This window comes from Puma concolor, chromosome A3 (assembly GCF_028749965.1).
Source record: "Puma concolor isolate L17-30 chromosome A3, mPumCon1.1.hap2, whole genome shotgun sequence".
NCBI lineage: Eukaryota > Metazoa > Chordata > Mammalia > Carnivora > Felidae > Puma > Puma concolor.
In genome coordinates this window covers 6589414-6609258 of record NC_141669.1, presented here as the reverse complement: position 1 = coordinate 6609258, position 19845 = coordinate 6589414, and the positions used below count along the sequence as shown (strand labels likewise).

The 19845-nt window shown below is 46.9% G+C and overlaps 1 protein-coding gene across 4 annotated transcripts in view; it reads left to right on the top strand.

The window, feature by feature from the left end:
• Positions 1-904: 904 nt before the first annotated feature.
• MBOAT2 (membrane bound glycerophospholipid O-acyltransferase 2) overlaps positions 905-19845 on the top strand; it is a 128477-nt gene continuing 109536 nt past the window's right edge. Inside the window, exon 1 of one of the 4 annotated variants that reach the window (XM_086699972.1) lies at positions 905-926. Coding sequence is in view for 3 of the 4 variants with exons in the window: in XM_086699971.1 (XP_086556097.1) it covers positions 1645-1719 (75 nt within the window). In the remaining variant the exon portion in view is untranslated. Of the gene's footprint in view, positions 927-1525; positions 1720-19845 lie in introns of those variants that run through there. The other 3 variants (XM_086699971.1, XM_086699969.1, XM_086699970.1) reach the window with 3 other exon arrangements.

Below are 19845 nucleotides of genomic sequence, written 5' to 3'. Positions count from 1 at the left end.
GTTTGGTTGTTAGGATTAAGTTAACCCACCAACCAAAGAACGTTATGCAGCAGGAGATTGAACCTAGTAATTCAGCTGCCTCCTTTTCAGAGAGACAACTGAGGTCCAGGGAATTTACAGTGGTCCGTGTATTTGTATCTGCGCTGTCTCAGCATCCAAGACTCTCCAGTAGGAATGTAATAAAGGGAACACCTGCTGGCTGATGAGAACTTCTGGACTGGGTTTCAGTGCGAGGAAGAAGAGGGCCTAGCGTTCAAGAGATAAACTCTAAAGGTATAATACTTGGCTCTCAATCCTTTCTCTGCTCCCTATTAGCTGTGCTCTTTTGGCAATTTACCAAACTGCTCTGTGCCTCCATTTCTTTGAGGGTGGGAATTGTACTTATGTCACGTGGTTGGCCGATCGCTACCTTTAAAGCATTCAAATTAGCATTTAACCCGTGGTTGAAGGCTCATGAACCATTAGCTGTTTCTACCAAAAATTTCAGACCGTTGAATTTTGAGCTTTCCTGATATTCACCTCCAGGAGTCCTTTTGAAAAAGTCTTCTAAACAGATACTTGCATTTCCAAGGAACTCAAATGGTTCCCTTTTTCACTAAGTCTGGGCAAATAGATTCGATATACGCATCACACACGAACCACCACACACATCGTGCGGCAAAAGCAACAGCAGTGGGGACTGGGGGGAGGTGACCGAGGGGTGCAGAGATGCCCAGGGAGCAGCTGCTGGCCACCAAGAGCAAGCAGTTCAGGTGAGAACGGCCACCAGCCCGGGGTCGGGCGTCCAGCTGCACCGGGGTCTCTTGCCCCTCGAGGGCCCCGGGCTGGGGGTGAGGGGGGTCACTGAGGGGCACACACAACTGAAACTGGCTTCAAGTTTGGGCTTGTCCACCGCACTCCTGAAGACAAAGGGACATCTTATCCAGGTCACTTTTTTGGTTTGTCGCCCTCCTCTTCCCAGCCTCCTGGTTTTGTCCCCAACTTCCCCCAGTCCTGGCTCAACGACGACCCTCACGTCGTTCCCTTTGTCTGGCGGCCACCCCGTTCCCCTTTGTTGTCCACGGCTCCTCCTAGCGAAGGGTGGCTGTCCGCCGACTGTCGGGAAGGACGACGAAAAGGGTGACCGGGCAAAACCCCGCCACGTCCGCACCGCGAAGGGCCGCCTGCGAACGGCCCTCGGCCGCGACCGCCCCTCGGCCCCTCACCGAGGCCTGAGATGGGGGCGGGGCGCGGCGCGGCCAGCGCCCTCTGATTGGCTGCGGGCGTCGAGGCGCCGCGCCGCGATTGGGCGGCGGGGCTGTCTGGCGCGAGGGCGCGCAAGGTGGGGAGGGGGCGCTGGAAGCTGCTGGAAGTCAGGGGGCGGGGCGGGCGCGGGAGCGGGCGCGGACGCGGGCGGGAGGCCGGGGGCGCGGGCGCGGGCGCGAGCGGGAACGCGGGCGCGCGGGCGCGGGCGGGGGCACCGGGGGAGGGCCGAGCCGGTCACCGCCCCCGGCCCCTCCCTGGCCCCGCCCCGCGCCGCTCACACCGCGGGCGGCCAGGGGGCAGGCGCGCCGGCTGCATCCCCATCCTCGGCGTCGCCCGGCACGGCGCGCGGGCGAGCGGCGCGGGCGGCCGGAGCGCGGCAGGCGGAGCGCCAGGCCGGCCATGGCCACCACCAGCACCACGGGCTCCACCCTGCTGCAGCCCCTCAGCAACGCCGTGCAGCTGCCCATCGACCAGGTACCCGAGGAGGCCCTGCTGGCGTCGCGCCCTCGCCGCCCCCTCCCCGGCGGTGTGCCATCCGCGCGGCAGCCGGGACCCCGGGCACGGGCTGCGGCGGGGGCCGCCCCTTGAGGGGAGGGGGGCGACCCGCCTGTTATTGTCCGCACGCCATCTCGCGCCAGCCGCCCCTCCCCGGCGTGCCCACCCAGCCCCCATCCCGGCCGTGCCCGTGCAGCCCGGGGGGGGCTCCGGGCACCGACGTGCGCGCGTGCATGCTTGGCCCTGCTGCCCGCCACAGCAGCGCCCCGAGCCGGGTCGTGTGTGCGCCGGGCACTCGGCGATCCGGAGTCCCGAAGCCACTTGCAGTGCGTGTGGGCACGGGTGTAGACGGTGTAGAAAGGCTGTGCTTTGGTGTCTGTGCCCTGCGCGCGTGGCACCGAATGCCCCACGGGGAAGCAGGATGGATGGACCTCAGCGGAGAGTGCACTAGACCCGCGAGCGTGGCGTGGGGGTGGCCAGCTTAGGGCTCCGCGACCTGCACCTTGGGACAGTTTGCATTGAAGTGTGGCTTATTGAACAGAGAGGCAACAGTTTGCGGGGAAGGCAGAGGTTATGAAGAAAAGTCAAAGTCAGATAATCCCAGGATTTCTAGCTGAGAAAGTTGCAACCTTGTGGTTGGAAGAAGCCACCCTACCCCTCTCTCCCACACCCCTCCAAAACAAAAAAACAAAACAAACAAAAAAAACCCCATATGACACTGTTTGGGGAAGGGAGGTATTTAAAGGAGGCCAGTTGAGCTTGTGTGAAAGGCCCAAGGGTTTTTGAGAAATAAACAGTAGTGTGATGGGAAAAGCAGCGCCATTTTTATTCCGAAAAAGTTTGGAAGTATTTTCTCAGACTGACATTTAGGATAGTGACATTTAGGGTCATTGTTGGGGAAGTGGGGCGGAGGGGGGGGGGGGGGAGGGCGGAGATAGATAATTGCTGTAGCCCCAGGCTAGATCAACTGAAAATTTTGCTTACAATTATTTCAGGTGTACTGTGATCTAGAAGTGTTTGGGCTTTACAAGGATCCTGGTTCACTGCCGTTTTCTTGAGAGTGCTGCTGTCCTTTGATGTCATCAGGGATTTCATTTATAAGACAGGATTCCTCTGTATCCAGACTGGGTTTCATAGCAGCCAGATGGGAAACCACTCCTGTGCCTGATACTAGGACATGAACTTACTTTGTGCTTTACTGTTTTCTCTTTTTTTTTTAAATTTAAGGACTGGTGTGTGTACGACTATATAAAAAAATTCTACCTGTGTTCACATCTGAATCTCTTACTTCTATTTCAGTCATAATTTTTGGTTCCTGGTAAAATGCCTATCCCCCACAAATCTTGAGCAACAGTTGTAGGTCATGCTAATAAAGTGCCAGCGGTGAAATTAATCATGTACTATAAGAAAGTAGTTTCCTCTGTTTATTAATAAACTTATCAGAACTTAGGGTTTGGGTTTTTTTTTTAATCTTCTCAGCCCTGTGGAGGATTCTCACTTTTCCAAACTGAACTACACTGTGTGACCTTTTAGTGTTTTTACACCCGTGACTTAAGTAGGTTGCTGCCAGGGTATTGGCAAATGCAGGGTGGGTATCTGCTTAAGATTTTTTTTTTTTGATGATGAGGAGCAAGGGAGATAGGCCTTGAACTTTTTTTATTTTATTTTAGTCGATTTATAGTATTATATTAGTTTCAGGTATACAGCACAGTAATCGGACAATTCTGTACATTACACAGTGCTCACCAGATAAGTGTAGTTACCATCTGTCACCATGTAACCTTTCGTTAATTTTAGGGAACAGGTGTATTCTTTCTTTCTCTGCTTACCATGATGAAATATATTTTTTTCCTGTGCTAATACCTTTTATTTTTAAAAAATGTTTATTTATTTATTTATTAGAGAGCCTTTGTGCACTCATGCGAGTGGGGGAGGGGCAGAGAGAGAGGGAGAGAGAATTTCAAGCAGCCTCAAGCAGCTGTCAGCACGGAGCCTGCGGGGCTTGATCCCACTAACTGTGAGACCTGAGCTAAAATCCATAGTTGGAAGCTTAACCAGCTGAGCCAGTCAGGCACCCCTATGCTAGTGTCTTTTTTTTGTTTTAAGTTTGTTTATTTTTGAGAGAGAGAGAGAGGGAGTCAGAGCACACGAGCAGGGGAGGGACGGAGAGAGAGGGAGAGAGAATCCCAAGCAGGCTACACACTGCCAGCATGGACCCCGATGTGGGGCTCCAACCCACGAAGTGTGAGATCGTGACCTCAGTTGAAGTCAAGAGCCGGACGCTCAACCAACTGAGCCACCCAGGCACCCCTCTTTTAGTTTATGTAATGCTTAACAACTTTTTAAAGTGATTTGATATTAATGAAATCATTTAAACATCTCAGCAATCCAGAGCAAGTTCTTTTCGGTACTGAAATAAGCAGGAAACTCAAGGGAAGATGACAGGACTTGAGATTTTGGCTTTCCTTCTTTATTATCTGTAGGTCTTGATTTGTTATCTTGGACAACCTTCCTTCTCTTGAGACTGCTCTGAATTTTTGCAGCCATTTGTATTTTGAATTGTTTCCTCTTTTCTAAGCACATCTTAAGATTGGATTACTAACCATACATGTCTTAACTTTTTATGGTGATGATTGAACTATTTCTTTGAAGCAGTGAAGAATTAACTTTTGCTGATAAAACTCTTGGAATAACTACAAACTCTTACTGTAAGTTGGATGAATAAAGAGTCATTTAATCATTATTTTGAAATACAAATTAATTTTTGTAACATGTAAATCATTGAGTTCAAGTTGAGAGGAAGCCTAAGAATTACTTGTAATCAAATAGTGTGATTCAACAGGAAAAAGACAAATCAGGAAATGAAAAGTGTAAAAATATAACTTGTTAGTTTGTTAATTTGGTATGTGCTAATTAAAAATGTTTTGAAAATTTTGGAAATTATAAAAGCAGTTGTTTTTTTAAAATGTTTATTTATTTTTGAAAGAGAGAGAGAGACAGGGAGAGACAGAGTGCGAGCAGGGGAGGGGCAGAGAGCAAGAGGGAGACACAGAATCCAAAGCAGGCTCCAGGTTCTGAGCTGTCAGCACAGAGCCGGACATGGGGCTTGAACCCACGAACTGTGAGATCATGACCTGAGCTGAAGTCAGGCGCTTAACTGACTGAGCCACTCAGGCGCCCCTAAAAGCAGTTGTTTAATGTCAGAGGAAAAACAGAACTGTAGGACCAGAGAACTAGTTCATCTCTTGTACTAGAGTAAGTGTAGAATTTTTGAAACAATAGAAAATATTGGCCTGTATGGAATATACAAATGTGCATTGCAGGGTAAGTTAAGAGAGAAAAGAGAAATATTTTGTAGTAAGACCAGGCAAAGAAAAGGAACAGATCTTTTCTTAGACTCCTGGGCTGTTGAATCTTTCCTGAGAATTGCAGAGTGACCTTGAGGTAACCATAGTATTTGTTTAGTGTGCCTTAAATTAAAAAAAATTTTTTTTAATGCTTATTTATTTTCGAGAGAGAGAGAGAGTGCAAGTAGGGGAGGAGCAGAGAGGGAGACACAGACTCTGAAGCAGGCTCCAGGCTCTGAGCTGTCAGCACAGAGCCCGACTTGGGGCTCGAACTCACGAACTCTGAGAGCATGACCCAAGCTGAAGCCAGATGCCCAACCGCGTGAACCACCCAGGCACCCCAAGTGTGCCTTAAATTTAAATGAAAATACTAACTCCGCTATGAAGTGAGGGTAAATGATGCTGTAAGCCTGTGGGGTTTCACCTTTCTAGGCCTTGCATTCCAGGTGACTTTATTGGGTGGTTATCATGAAGGGGATAGACGGAGCCGGGTTTTGAGGAGGATTTGGACGCAGGGAGAGCTGTACCGAGACAAGGGCCAAAAGTGCTGTGGAGAAGGCACCAGATGTCGTTGAATGTAATTATGTTCTGGATTAGTTGCTGGTGCGGTGAATTTTTAAGACCCCGAAGTGAGGAGTAACAAGCAAGAGAGAATAATTACATGTCCCACATCAACCTTTTAGAGAGAGAGAGAGAGAGTGTGTAAATCTCATCGTATGTATGTTCTATTCCATTTGATTTACCTCTCTGAGTTACTAGACTGAGGCTGCTCTCTTGCCCTCTCTCTCCTCCTTCCCTTTACTCTCTTTTCTTTCCCTTTTACCATTTTCTGTCCTTATTTCCCATGATGCTGCAATACCGTGAAACTTGAGTAAATTTCCCTAGCGACGTGGTATCCAGGTTGGCCTTCCTGGCAGCCAGTTGGCCTCATCAAGACAGTCCTGTTTGGGGACAGGATTAGTGTTTCAGAGATGATGGACTAAACTGTTTGGGGGGGGAGGGGGAGAGGGCAAGAAGGAGGCTCAAGATATTTTGAAAGGTTTGGAAGGAGGGAGAAAAGGATGGGTGGGGAATGGCATATGACCTGTCTGTAGCTAATCCTGCGAAGTTAGGCAATAATTACAGTGGATAACACGTTACAGTTTACAGACCTCTTTTCACAGCGTTGTATTATTTAATTGTCCTCTCAGTACCCTGTGAAGTCAGGTGAGATTCAAGGTCTGATGTATTTTAGGTGTATGTATACATACCATGTATGTGATATGTGTATATATTTTATATATGTGTTATGTATATATAGATATGGTATTAAGCATTTGAGTAAAAGGTCAATTTTAATTTAAAGCCTTAACATCACTGTTGTAGATACGGATCGCCAGTAGATTTTTGGAGGAGAGAATGGAGATAAAGAGCTTCCCAAACACTGGAGGCTGGTGGTAGTGGTTGGAATAGGGGAAAACCGTGTGTGTGTGTGTGTGTGTGTGTGTGTGTGTGTGTGAGAGAGAGAGAGAGAGAGAGAGAGAGAGACAGAGAGAGAGAGAGACAGAGAGAGAGAGAAGTGTGGAGGCTTATAAAATCCTGTTTCCTTTGGGGTCGGTTGGTTTGGTGATTGACCTTTTCTGTATATTCTCGCCCTGTACGATGTAGGCAACCAATGAAATGAAGGAATGTGTTCAGGGAAAGAGTAGTTTAAAACATTGACTTACTTCGTCTTCCTAGGGTTCTGTGCTATGGTGAACCCCATTTTATAGATGAAGAAATCAGCAGAGTTTTCAGTGCTGAGCCTTTTTTTTTTTTTTTTTTTTTAACATTTATTTATTTTTGGGACAGAGAGAGACAGAGCATGAACGGGGGAGGGGCAGAGAGAGAGGGAGACACAGAATCGGAAACAGGCTCCAGGCTCTGAGCCATCAGCCCAGAGCCCGACGCGGGGCTCGAACTCACGGACCGCGAGATCGTGACCTGGCTGAAGCTGGACGCTTAACCGACTGCGCCACCCAGGCGCCCCAGTGCTGAGCCTTTTTAAGAACATGATTTTTAAGGGGAAGAAGGTGAGTGGCAGTGAAACAAGCAAAGCAAGGATTAATTTTATTTTAAAGCCGCCATTTGAATGCTTTAGGTTTAGGACATAAATATTTAACTCATTTGTCTGTCCTGTCTACTTTTACACCCGTAATGAGCATCAGTCTTCATCACGAGAACCCAGAAAATCCTGAGACAATCTGCCGTGGAAGATTCCTTTTAATAAGGAAGGCATATGGGACTAGGAATCTTGAATCTGTATTTTAGGCCCTGTCAGTTAACTAATTTTAGATATGTCACTTTACATAAATGAGTTTCCTTCTGTGTAAAATGTGTGTTGTGCTTAGTTTTAAAATTCCATGATCCTGTGTTTGTTTCATTAACTGAGGAAGCTGCCCCAAATTCTTTTTGGCCAGAGTTGGAGGGAATATAAATAAAAACTCAAGGGAGGAGAAGGGACTAATACGTTTTGAAGAAGTTTTTAACAGTAAGACTCGAAGTTGCCTTTCTGTTTAATCTGAGGCAGCTAAGCAAAATGCCACACGCCCTGACAATTGCAGTTCACACTGGTTTCCCGGTTTTCTGTCCCTCGGTCTGTAGGAAGTCATAGTGTGGTGGAGAGCGGAACAGGCACGACTGGGTCTGCAGCCAGACTCTGCCAGCCCTGTGCTGCTTGGCAAATTACCGTCTTTTTCTTTAAGCCCCAGTCTCTTCCGCTGTAAAATGTAAAATAAATAATAACCTATTTGTAGATGTTGGTGAAGATGAAAACACGTAGTCTGGGTAAAGCGCCTGGCTCCCAGCACATGTTTGATACGCTTTTCCTCCACAAACTATGGAGTGCATGTGAGTTAACATCTGTTCATATGTATTCCATTTTTAATCTTTAGGACTTCTTTTTCAGGAAGGGAAATAGGAGGTTCAGGTTCAGTCATATGCCCACACAGTGATTAAATTAGGATTAAAATCCAGTTTGGAGTTTGGAATCAGAAGTGGTTTTTCTGCTTCTTAATGCTTCAAGAGTTCTTTGTCCCCCTGCTTTAAAACCTCGTGTGTTCGGTACTACCTCGATAGGTACACATAACCCTAGTCTCTGTTTATTGTGGTCCGTCGGGGCTGACTTTCCAGGGAAATAATCAAAACAACTCACACACAGCCTTTGCCTGCACTCAGTTAACAGGCGGGATTCCCCAGTGCTAGAACTTGACAAGATTTCTTCAAAAGAAAACACACACAATTTTATTTCATTTTAAAATAAAATAAACACAGTCCTCAGAAGAGATCCCTTAAAGATTTTATGAATGACACGGGCGAAGCCTGAAGTCATGCTTTGGTCAATGCATAGAGCGTGGAGAAGAGGGAGGGGTAGCTAATGTGTGAAAAGGTAGAACCGGGATTCAGGAGGGATGAACCGGTGCTAATGACGTGCCCCTTCCCTTCTTCTTCCTCTGCTGCCAGCATCCTGACCGTTCTTCCAATTCTGCGTCCAGTACATCGTGCGTGTCAGTCTGTTTCTGAATCCCATCTCACTGTGACTGATTCCTTACTCGAACCACAAAAGCCTTTTGGGTTCGGTGCTGTTCTGGCACTTACTCTGCTTAGTGATCTGTGCATCAGTCAGGGTCTGCTGGGAGCCAGATTGAACTAGGTAACCGGGGAGACCTTTAAGAACTATTCACTAAGATCAGTGCAGGTTTAGGGAAATCAGCAAGGAATGGGACAGTCCCCCAGTACCAGCTCCGCTAGGGCTAGAGAGGCCAGGGGGAGGAAGGAGAAAACCCCAAGGGGGGAGCCCTAGGGGCTGCTCCCTGCGGCGGTGAGCTTGAGGGAGGGAGGGGGTTGGGAGGGACGAGTACCGCTACGTCCTTCTCATCCTCCCATCTCCTGCCGCTGTCTCCTCCACAGGGCAAGTTGATGCTTCGGGGGCACAGGTGGACCTGGACGGCATTTAAATATCCAGAACAATATGGTTACTAATAAGCCCTGTGCGGTATTACTCGTTTCTCTACAAGTAAAAACCTTTGGGCACACCCCATACTGCACATTGTCATTCTGTCTCTTCTCAGTCGCACGTTTTGAAAGAATAGTTGATGCTTGGTGCTTCCATTTTCCCAATTCCTATTCGCTCTTACAACCATTGCCATCAGGCTTCTGCCTCCAACACTAACAGCCACATCCAGCGGCAGACTTCGAGAAATGCCCGGTTATTTCCCTGCCTAACTCCTCACAGCGTCCACGCTTGCCTGTGCAGTGCTTTTGAAAGTGTGGCTCTGAGGCCACTTGTATCAAAAGTCACTTGGGTTTGTTGTTAAAAATAGATATTTTCAGTGTGTCCCCAGACCTCCTGAATGAGGGCCAGGGAACCTGTGTTTGTGACCAGTCTCCTACCCTAACCACCATCAGAGTTAAAGAGCTTTTTAAGGCTCTCCATATTACTAAAGGGCTATAAAAATGTGACGTATTTTTTACTTTTTAAAGTTTATTTATTTATTTTGAAAGAGACAGAGACAGCACGAGTTGGGGAAGGGCCGAGAGAGAGGCAGAGAGATAATCCCAAGTAGGCTCTGTGCTGCCCGTGCAGAGTCTGACGTGGGCCTCGATCCCACGAACCTGTGAGCTCATGACCTGAGCCGAAACCAAGAGTCGGACGCTTAACCAACTGAGCCACCCAGGCACCCTATGATGTACTTTTTACATGTTTGTGTTTAATCCTTTCACATGTAAGCTCGAAATAGAATGCAGTGTAATGGTGCTGTTGGCAACATGATCACAAGATTTGGAGAAATAAAATTCGTAACGTACTCTAGAAGGTATGGCCCTGAAATGGAACAAGCGTTTTGTTGACTGATGTACACGTGTCCTTTCAGTCCTGTCATTTATGCCCAGTGACTGTGTGTGTAACTTCTGGTGTAGACGGTGTGAGGAGTCTGAACGCGGGGTGGGGTCTTCCCTGAACGGGAGGCCTTCCTGTGAGAGGCGTTGCTCGCCCTGGTTCCTACCATCTGCTTACCTTTGCGACCATTGGCCCCTGAAGGGTAGGCTTAGAATCTCTGTGTTGTGATGCCAGCTCCTTTTTTATTATTCAGAGCCCCCACCCCCACCCCCAGACCGGAGCAGTATACTGCCAAAGGCCACGCATTTAGATTTGGAATTTAAATCCTTGTCTGCTGCTGCTACAAGTACTTTGTACTCAGTGACTAAGACTGCCCCGCTCCCTGCCTCCGTGCTTTCTCCTGTCTTCTAACTCCCTGCCTTTGATTAAGCTGTTTCCTCTGCCTGAAGTGGGCCCGCTCAACCTCTCTCCTAGGCTCTGGACTCCCACTTGCCCCTCCCTGTCTTCAGAGCAAAAGCCCATTCTTATCCAGATCTTTCTTTCTTAGGAAGGAGTTAATGGGCGCTTCGTGGGGTCTTTCCCCTTTCCACTGGCTGCTTCTCAAATGTGAGCATCCTTCCAACTCTAGAAAGCAGTGGTAGGAGAATCCACCTTTGGTTTCCGGGTGATCTGCCCCCCCCACCCCCTTGTTGATGAGGGCGTCCCAGGCAACTGCCTCATGCCCCCTCCTGCTTTAACTCGCTCTGATAGCACCTGCAGCACTTTTTAAAAAAAATTATTTTATCTGCTTATTTTACAACTCTCCCTGCTGGGAGTTAGAATAGGGGCCTCGGGCGGCACAGTCGGTTAAGCATCCAACTTTGGCTCAGGTCATGATTTCGTGGTTTGTGGGTTCGAACCCCGCATTGGGCTCTGTGCTGACAGCTCCGAGCCTGGAGCCTGCTTCGGATTCTGTGTCTCCTTCTCTCTCTGCCCCTCCCCCGCTCACGCTCTTACTCTCTCTCAGAAATAAATAGACATTAAAAAAAATTAACAACAAAAAAGGAATAGTGGCCTCCTCTTACTCCTGCTCTTGTCCTTCATGCTGAGGACCAGCATTGGCTTAGACACTGCTTGGAGGAAGCGGAACTGGTGTGGTGAAAAGCACAGATTGGCACCAACGATCGTCATTTATTAGCTGCTGTGGTTTTAGCATTCTCTGATCTTTTGTAAGCAGCAGTGTCCTGGTCTGTCAGATGGGGTGGGGTGGGGGGCCACCCCAGGGGCTGTGGTTGGCCTTGAGAAAGGGCAGCTCGGGCTGGGTGTGAATGACTACCGAGGTCCTTTCCCAGGGCTTGTGGAGGATGCGGTGTTGTGCGGGGGTTCAGCCCATCCCTGAGGCTGGTCCGTCTGTCCGTCAGTGCGTTTTCAGCCACGCTCTTTGCAAGTGTCTGAGTGCCCATCGTACACCTGACCGTGCACTAGACGTGCGGGATACAACGCAGAAAGCGGCTGCAGACTAATGCTGTGGTTTTAGGACTGTTTCAGAACAGCCACGAGTAGGAGCAGCTGACCAGGCGGGGGTGGGGGGTCCTGGCTGAGGGGGTCACACAGGCCCGATGCTGAGTGAGCGGGCAGAGGGCCTGTGCGGTTGTGCCCCGGTTCTCAGGGCTCTTTGTCCTGCGGCCACTTCACTTTTTCACTCTGTCCTTGTCACTCACACCCTCCCCAGCTACAGGGCAGATCGTGGGACCTGGAGATCAGTGGTGACCTCAGTGGATGAGGTGCTTTCTTGTGTTTGCAGCCCAGCTGGGTAAGCTCCCCATATTGGGTTCAGGTCCCCCTGGGATTTGGTCTCCTGCCGGTCCGTGGTGCCTCTTAGCAGGTGCATAGCCTTGAACGTCATGGGCCTGTGTTGTGAGGCTGACCAAAGACTGCACAGCATTTCAGAAGGAAGCTAGGAGGTCAGAAGGAAGCTAGGAGGTCAGAAGGAAGCTACATCAACCCTTTGGGCCAACTTTTATTTTCTTCTAGATGGTGACTTAAACGGAGACTAGCAAAGCACCCAAGAATTTTGGAGGACTGTGATGATTATTCAAAGGGAAATGAAGATAACCAGGAGAGGTCCCAGTATTCTCAGCTAAATGATTACAGTGTCTGGTGATGAGGGGTGATTAGGGGTGATTGAAAAGAGAAGCTTTATCAGCACTGTTATCAAGAGATTCAGAAAAACGAAGCCTTCCAAGTGCATAATTGTCTTTATTCACAAAGAACAAAGGGCCGCAGCTTGTGGTGCCACGCCCTCTCCCCTTTCATTTGGGCCCTCCAGAAGGCTCCTTTGGGATATTCCCCCACCTCCCCCAAGCCAATCCCAGGAAGCCTGGCTTTCTGCCAGCAGCAGGTGTCATCACTGGCTCCTTTCTGGGCAGCCAGTGTCCTTGTGGAGAGAGGAGGCCAAGGGGACCCCCCCCCCCCTGCCAGCTGCCAACCAGGGAGACCTCACTCTTCTGTGAAGGCCCAGGCCTCTGACCAGCTTGCCTTGCTCCTGTCTAGGCAGTGGACAAAAATGTAACATACTTTCTGTGCTAATCCATAATCCCTTAGAAGCTTTCTTAGTTTTTAGAGGGTTTCTGTGCCAAACTAGGTGTTTATGGAAGGTCAGGCTTACAGATAATATCTAATTTTGGACATATTTAAGTTACTCAGCTACATGCATATTAAAATAAAATAAAGAGCTCCCTGCTTATACAAACAAAAACCTCTGAATCCTTTTCTTTTTTGACACTAAATTTTAGGTAGATCTGTGCACATGAAAGACATTTAGGTGATACTTGTTAAAAGTGAATGGAAAGAGGCTTTGCCTTTTTGCAAAACCACTAGTTTCAAAACCACTTGTCTTGTGGGCGCTCAATAAATAGTGACTGAATTGAATGCACCTAATTTAACAGTATTAAACTTCAAAGATAAGTGTAAAGACCTTCAGTGAAGTTCTAGAAATTGATTGTATAAAAGGAGAATTGTCTGAGAGCAGCAGTCAGGTTTACGAGTAAACCCCTGGGAGTTTTTGTTTATTGGAAGGTGCCGTTCAGCTGACCAGGTCACCGTACAGCTGACCAGGTCATGGGTTAGGTGAAATAGCAATGCCAGCGTATTTCCAAATTCAGATGTCTAGAGGGCACGAGGCAAGGAAGGTAAATAAATGTAAATGTAGACTCAGCCATCTTCTGAGGCATGGACAGCCTGGCCATCTGGAAAGCCTATGCCCAGTCTAAAAGGAAAGCCCTCACTCACTTTTGCTGATGGTTACCAAAGCTGATTTTTCTTTTTCTTTTAATTTTTAAAAAATACTTATTTGTTTTTTTGAGAGAGAGAGAGAGAGCTTGAGCAGGGGAGGGGCAGAGAGAGAGGGAGACACAGAATCCAAAGCAGGCTCCAGGCTCTGAGCTGTCAGCACAGAGCCCCATGTGGGGCTTGAACCCATGAACCGTGAGATCATGACCTGAGCCAAAGTTGGATGCTTAACCGACTGAGCCACCCAGGCGCCCTCCCAAAGCTGATTTTTCAAGGGCAGCTGGAATGCTGGATTGTTTGTGAAAATATGATTGTTTTAATTTTGGCTAAAATTTTCTGAAGTTTTCTTTTTTTTGAGCTCGAGCAACACATGTAGGACAGATTTAGCTTATTGGCCGTTAAGAAGTAGGTAGCAGTTTCTATTATAGTTGATGGTGGTCAGTCCACTCTGAAGTATATTGCCCTGACATAGTGTAATAACTATACCAGACCAGATAATAACTGTAGCAGGCAGTCAGCGGTAGAGAAGGCTTGCAAAGCCTGCCGTGCAGTAGTTGGAGATGTAATTCTTATATTCATCGCTTGGTGACTTCATCCTTAAATCTGCCGACAGAATTTCAAATTAAATTTCACCTGACTAGTTCCTTTCCTTTGGAGTGGGTCACATCTTTGGAAATAATCTTGAAAGTTAATATCCCTTTTTGGTGGGAACGTTGGAATCTCACATTACCATCGTTTCATTCCTTTTTGCAGTTCCAGCATTACAATTATTAGTTGATCTAAGTTGTCAAGGCTGTTTTATGGGGTGCGACATTTTTATTTTTTTTATTTTTTTTTATTTTTTATTTTTTATTTATTTATTTTTTTTTTTAAATTTTTTTTTTTAACGTTTATTTATTTTTGAGACAGAGAGAGACAGAGCATGAACGGGGGAGGGGCAGAGAGAGAGGGAGACACAGAATCGGAAGCAGGCTCCAGGCTCTGAGCCATCAGCCCAGAGCCTGACGCGGGGCTCAAACTCACGGACCGCGAGATCGTGACCTGGCTGAAGTCGGACGCTTAACCGACTGCGCCACCCAGGCGCCCCGGGTGCGACATTTTTAAAAAAAGATCTAGCTAGTAGAGAATAAAGTAATACTTGGAAAGGGCTTGATTGCTTTATAAGCCCCTATCAGGTTTTTAGTTTTTTTTTTAGAGTGTACATTGAATTTTGGCCAGAGTATTCTGTCTTGCGATAACTGTTTAGGCTTTGGAGTTGAAGCTTACTCTACAGTATGCTTCACTGTGAGTGTTAGCATGCCGTTTCTAATACCAGGACCAGCACAGCTGCTCATGTTAGCTACTTACCAAGAATAGAAATGACGAAGACTTTTGGTGTCTGAGTAGAGCCGAGCTGATGAAGGTGGAGGGCAGGGTGAAGCTACCCTTACTAGTGCTTTGTGTCTTCGGAGGTGGTTCAGGGGTTCTTAGTCCAAGATGATGCTCCCACCTGAGCTGGCTTCTGTACCTTCCCTATAGTGTCAGCCTAGTGTGTCTTTTCCTTTTGCTCTTGTAGAGTATTTTTAAAGTCACATAGTAAAGTCTTAGTATGTTTGGCATCGTGACGGTGAGCCTCAGCCTTCTGCTAGATTTGAATGGAAATTCTAATAAACTGGTCAAAATTGAAGAGAATTGTGGATATCGTCAAGCTGCGTATTTGTTACAATTTCCGATATGGATTGGAAGGATTCCATTCTAAAGAGGTTTCTTTTGTAAGTATAGGAAATAGAAATTAATGGAGAAATACGCTGCCCCAAGAAGGTGTTTGGCACAGACTCAGAGTTTACCACATAGGACTATGAAGTAATTTATCAAGTAACTTTGGTAGCCAACACTTGAGTCGATTTAAAAAAAAAAAAAAAAGTCCCCAGAATGTTAAAGACAAGAGGATGTTGGGACCGTTTCAGCAGACAAAATAAATTGGAATAGTGCCCAAGGCTGTTCTTGGATTATTTTCCTTTCTGTATTGATTTGATTGAAAGCAAGGACCTCTGGAAAATAATGAAACTATTAAACTTCATTTCCCTCTTTTGTCCCTAATTCTAGATTTGGTAAATGTATGATATTGAGGTTTTAGCTCTTGTAAATTGAAGAAAGGCCCTATAGGTCAGTGTGCCTTGGCCAGGTTGGTGACATGGGTTAGCAAGTGAATTAACCGTCCCTGTTGGACAGCAGAGTGCAGCAGGGTCAGGCGCAGCCAAGGAAAGTCACATGTGTTGCCTATTACTGTAAGTCCTATCCCGGGCAGGTGGACCGTGACCAAAATCCAGAGCTATCTCTGAAACTGGGAATGAAGTCAACTAAGTAGTCGGCTTGTAGAAGACAAACCTTTGACAAATTGGCATCGTTCTGAGAATGATTGTGGAAATTTGGAGATAGTTGCAGGATTGTAGTCTGCAGTGAATGTTCGTACTTTCAGAACATTTTCTTTTTAATAAATCATTGTTTAAGTTTATTTTACTTTGACGGGGAGAGAGGAGCGCAGGGGAGAGAGAGAGAGAATCCCAAGCGGGCTCCGCACTGTGAGTCTGATGCGGGGCTCAGGCTCCCAGATCGCGAGACCACGACCCGAGCCTAAATCAAGAGTTGGGTGCCCAGCCGACTGAGCTACCCAGGAACCCCTAGAACATTTTTGTAAAAGTTGGGTTTTATGAAAGCTGGGTTATGGTATCACTTGAGATGTTAGGAATCACCGTTTTGGTAGGACAGGTAGTACAGAGGTAGGTACACAGCACGGTGTCCTGAATAGGCGGTATGTATGGGCCGGGGGGTTATCGGGTCCTGGATGGGAAGATGGGACAGAAGGGTTCTGGCTCCTGAGCTTCTCGTGTAGCAGCGAGAGAAAGACGGACAAATATTTACAGCACGCAAGTGAGTGTCGGAGGAGAGATGTTGGAATTAGCTCGGAAAAGGCTGCTCCAACAGAGAATCCCAACAATAAGTCAGTGACTTAAAGATAGTGGTTTGTTTTCCTCAGGAAGCAGTTTCGATGCAGCTGGTCCGGACTGGGGGAGACCTGTGCACCACCTGGTCGTACAAAGACCTGTGTTCCTTTCAACACATTGTTCTGCTCCTGGCGCCCCATCGTCAGCCGGGTTGAGGCTAGTTCGCCCGGGACGGTGGTCCATCAGCTTGAGGTCACCTGGGAATCCCCTGCTGTGCTTGTTGAAGAAAGGCCCAGACTGCTGGGCCCTGTGGGCAGGGTTTCTCATCCAGGAGGTCTGGGTTGGGGCCTGATAGTTTGCACGTGTAGTGGGTTCACAGGTGATGTTCCTGCTGCGGCCCTGGCGACCATACTTTGAGAACTTGGAAGGTTCCAGTCCTCCAGTCTTTCCAGCAGAAAAGGAGAAAGAACCCCTGCGGTGGCAGTTGTTGGCCCCGAGTGGCACATACATATCACTGTGACTCACATTCCTTCTGCTGGAGCTTCGTCACGTGGCCACAGGTCACACAGCAAGGAGCTGGTTGGGGGTGTGGATGGGTGCTGGTAAGTAGCGCCTCCGTGGGCAGCCCTGTCCAGCTACGGTTCTCTTACTGCCGGAGAACAGGACAGGCTCTGTCACAGTCTGGAATCATCCAGGGAAAAACAGCCGTAACTTGGGGTTGGATTGGTCATGCAAGGTAACGTTTGAGACAGAATCTTGAAGGATGAATTTTCCTGGCATCCCAGGGAGGCTGTGCAGCCTGCGGTCGAGGAAACTTCACAAAGGGAAGCAGGGCCGACCGAGTCCTTCAGTAAATGCTGGCCGGGCTTTGGTGCGAGGCATCGGATGGCAGAGATTAGAGTAGACGGGCAGGGTCTGATGGCGTAGCTATTTAAAAAGCAAACATGCTTCGTGCATCCAGATTCCAGTGGTTAAGATCATAGGTGCAGCAGTCAGCCTGGAGTCAAGCTGCGGTTCCGCCGTGAAGCGTCACAGGCCACGTGAGTCGCTTGAGCCTCGCTCTCCCTGTACCACAGAGCAGGCACCCCATGAACGGTCGCCTCTGTTGCGCCTTTGGTGAGCGCTGCTCGTGTGAAATCGAATCTTCGCTGGGAAGTCTCTGGTGAGCGGCCCTCTGGCTTCTACTCTTCTGTGCTTCTTCTGGCTTCTTCTGGCTTCTACTCTTCTAAAGCTTCTGGATGGAGAGTTTGCTCCCTTTATTTGGGCAGTGAGTTCCATTTCTGGATAAGTGTAGTTGTGAGAGAGTTTGTCATCCTGGGGCCCACCAACTTTCTGAAATAATCCAGAAATGCTCTGAAGAAGCCCATTTCTTCATGGTCACCTTTTAGGTCGTTGGGGACATTCCATTCATTCTTTACATGGTTGGCTTGTGAACAACTACGCTTCAGTAAGTTAGGTATCAGTACCCCTAAATCTTCTGTGGAATTCATGGGTTTATGTGTGAACACTTCTAGCTCTCCTGGGATGGATGCCACACATCTGGAAGTTCCACATTTTCCAGTGGTGCCCTTTTTAGGGTATACTTGTTTGAAGATTTACTGCTTTTTGCCTCTATTATTTACTAATACATACTAAAAAAAGAAAAAAAATTACTGATTGGGGCCCCCGGGTGGCTCAGTCGGTTAAGCATCCGACTTTGGCTGTGGTCATGATCTCGCGGTTTGTGAGTTCGAGTCCCATGTCTGGCTCTTTGCTGATAGCTCGGAGCCTGGATCCTGCTTCGGATTCTCTGTCTCCCTCTCTCTCTGCCCCTCCACTGCTCACGCACTGTCTTGGCTCTCTCTCAAAAATAAATAAAATATTTTTAAAAATTAAGAAAAATTACTGATTGAGTAATGGAGCATGTTCGCATAAGTGATACTTTTGAGACAATGATAGAAACCACTGGGCATGCCCCGAATGTCACTTGTTTAAACTCAGCAGACTCATTGTACACAGCTGGCCAACTGTGTATTCAGGTGTGAAAAAAAGAGTGTACCTGAAGAACATGGATGAAATGCTGGAGATGTGTCATCTAAGATTGTGTTTAAATGGGGGTCAGTCAGATCACATTTTTGGTCAAATGTCTAACGGCTGAATGGTTAAAATCAACATTGGGTCAAAGCTGAATATTATCCAGGCAAATCTCAAGAATTTGTCTTCAATTCCTGAAAATGATTGACAGTGTCTTCTAATTATTTCTGCAAACACTTGTTTCCGTCTGTGGATTCAAAACAGTAGGAATTCTTTTCCTAAACATTCTTATGAAGACTGTTGACTTCAGGTTTAATTAGTGAGAACAAAACATGTTTTGGATACCCCAGTTCTTTTTCACGCCTCCCTTTTTTTCATAGTCCTGATATACTTTTATTGTGTATGTATGATTCATTGTGGTTATTACTATGTGTGAGTTTCGAGTTTTTTCTGCTTGTGAAATTGAGATGGCAAAGCTGATTATTCTGGTTTTAACTCATCCTCACAAGATGTGTAGAATTCCCAAATAGAGCATTTTCATTAAAAAAAAAAAGGTCATGGGGCGCCTGGGTGGCGCAGTCGGTTAAGCGTCCGACTTCAGCCAGGTCACGATCTCGCGGTCCGTGAGTTCGAGCCCCACATCAGGCTCTGGGCTGATGGCTCAGAGCCTGGAGCCTGTTTCCGATTCTGTGTCTCCCTCTCTCTCTGCCCCTCCCCCGTTCATGCTCTGTCTCTCTCTGTCCCAAAAATAAATAAACGTTGAAAAAAATTAAAAAAAAAAAAAAGGTCATTTTTCATGACTTAAATGGAACCAGATAGCTAATAGTTTTCATACTCATTCATTACAACAGCACTTTACTCTTGCGATAAGAAACCTGTACTTCTATTTTACGTGATAGAATAGTAATATATAAATCCTATAGGGTGAATTTCTCCGAGGTTAATGCACAATGCTTGTCTATATATTGGAAGGTTAATAGTCGTGAAGAATAAACGTGAACGACATACTTTCTTTGTATAATTGGTGCGACTTTGCTCGTCGGAAATAATGATGGGTTAGGCTCTCTCGAGACGAAATTGAGGTAAGTGGGAAGTTCAAGGTTGCGAGAAATGACCAGGAAATAGGCATCAGGCCTTTTGACCTTTAACAGGCCAAGACCCAAACCAAAGCAGAACAGTGGCTTTGGGCTGGATGACAGGGCAGAACCATACTTCAGTTCATCTGTAACTTGAAAAGTGGGTGAAATAAGGCATCTCAAATTTCTTTTGCTCTTTGGGAGCTGCTGCTTACCTGCTCTTATATTACCTGTAAATATGTTTGACATTTGCGCATTTTTTATTTCATTTGTATTTTTACCGATGATGTATTATGTTCTCTAACAGGGAACTGAATTTAGTTTGTGTATTGTCTATCTGATTTAAAACGTAACACGTAATTCGCTGTGTAAAATTTATAGAATACAGAGTATAAAGATGAAAATTAAAATATCACCCCTTATTTTTCAACTCAGACTACTTTTGCTAACTCATGTATGTGTTGTGTGTGTACACATATATGTATGTATTTAAATAAAGTTGGGTGCATTCTGGGCTGTTAAATTTTTGTAACCTTTTATGTTTACTTATCATTTTGAGAGTCATTTCCAATTTTATTAAATTGCTTTCCAAAACCTATATAATGTTCCAACATTTGGAA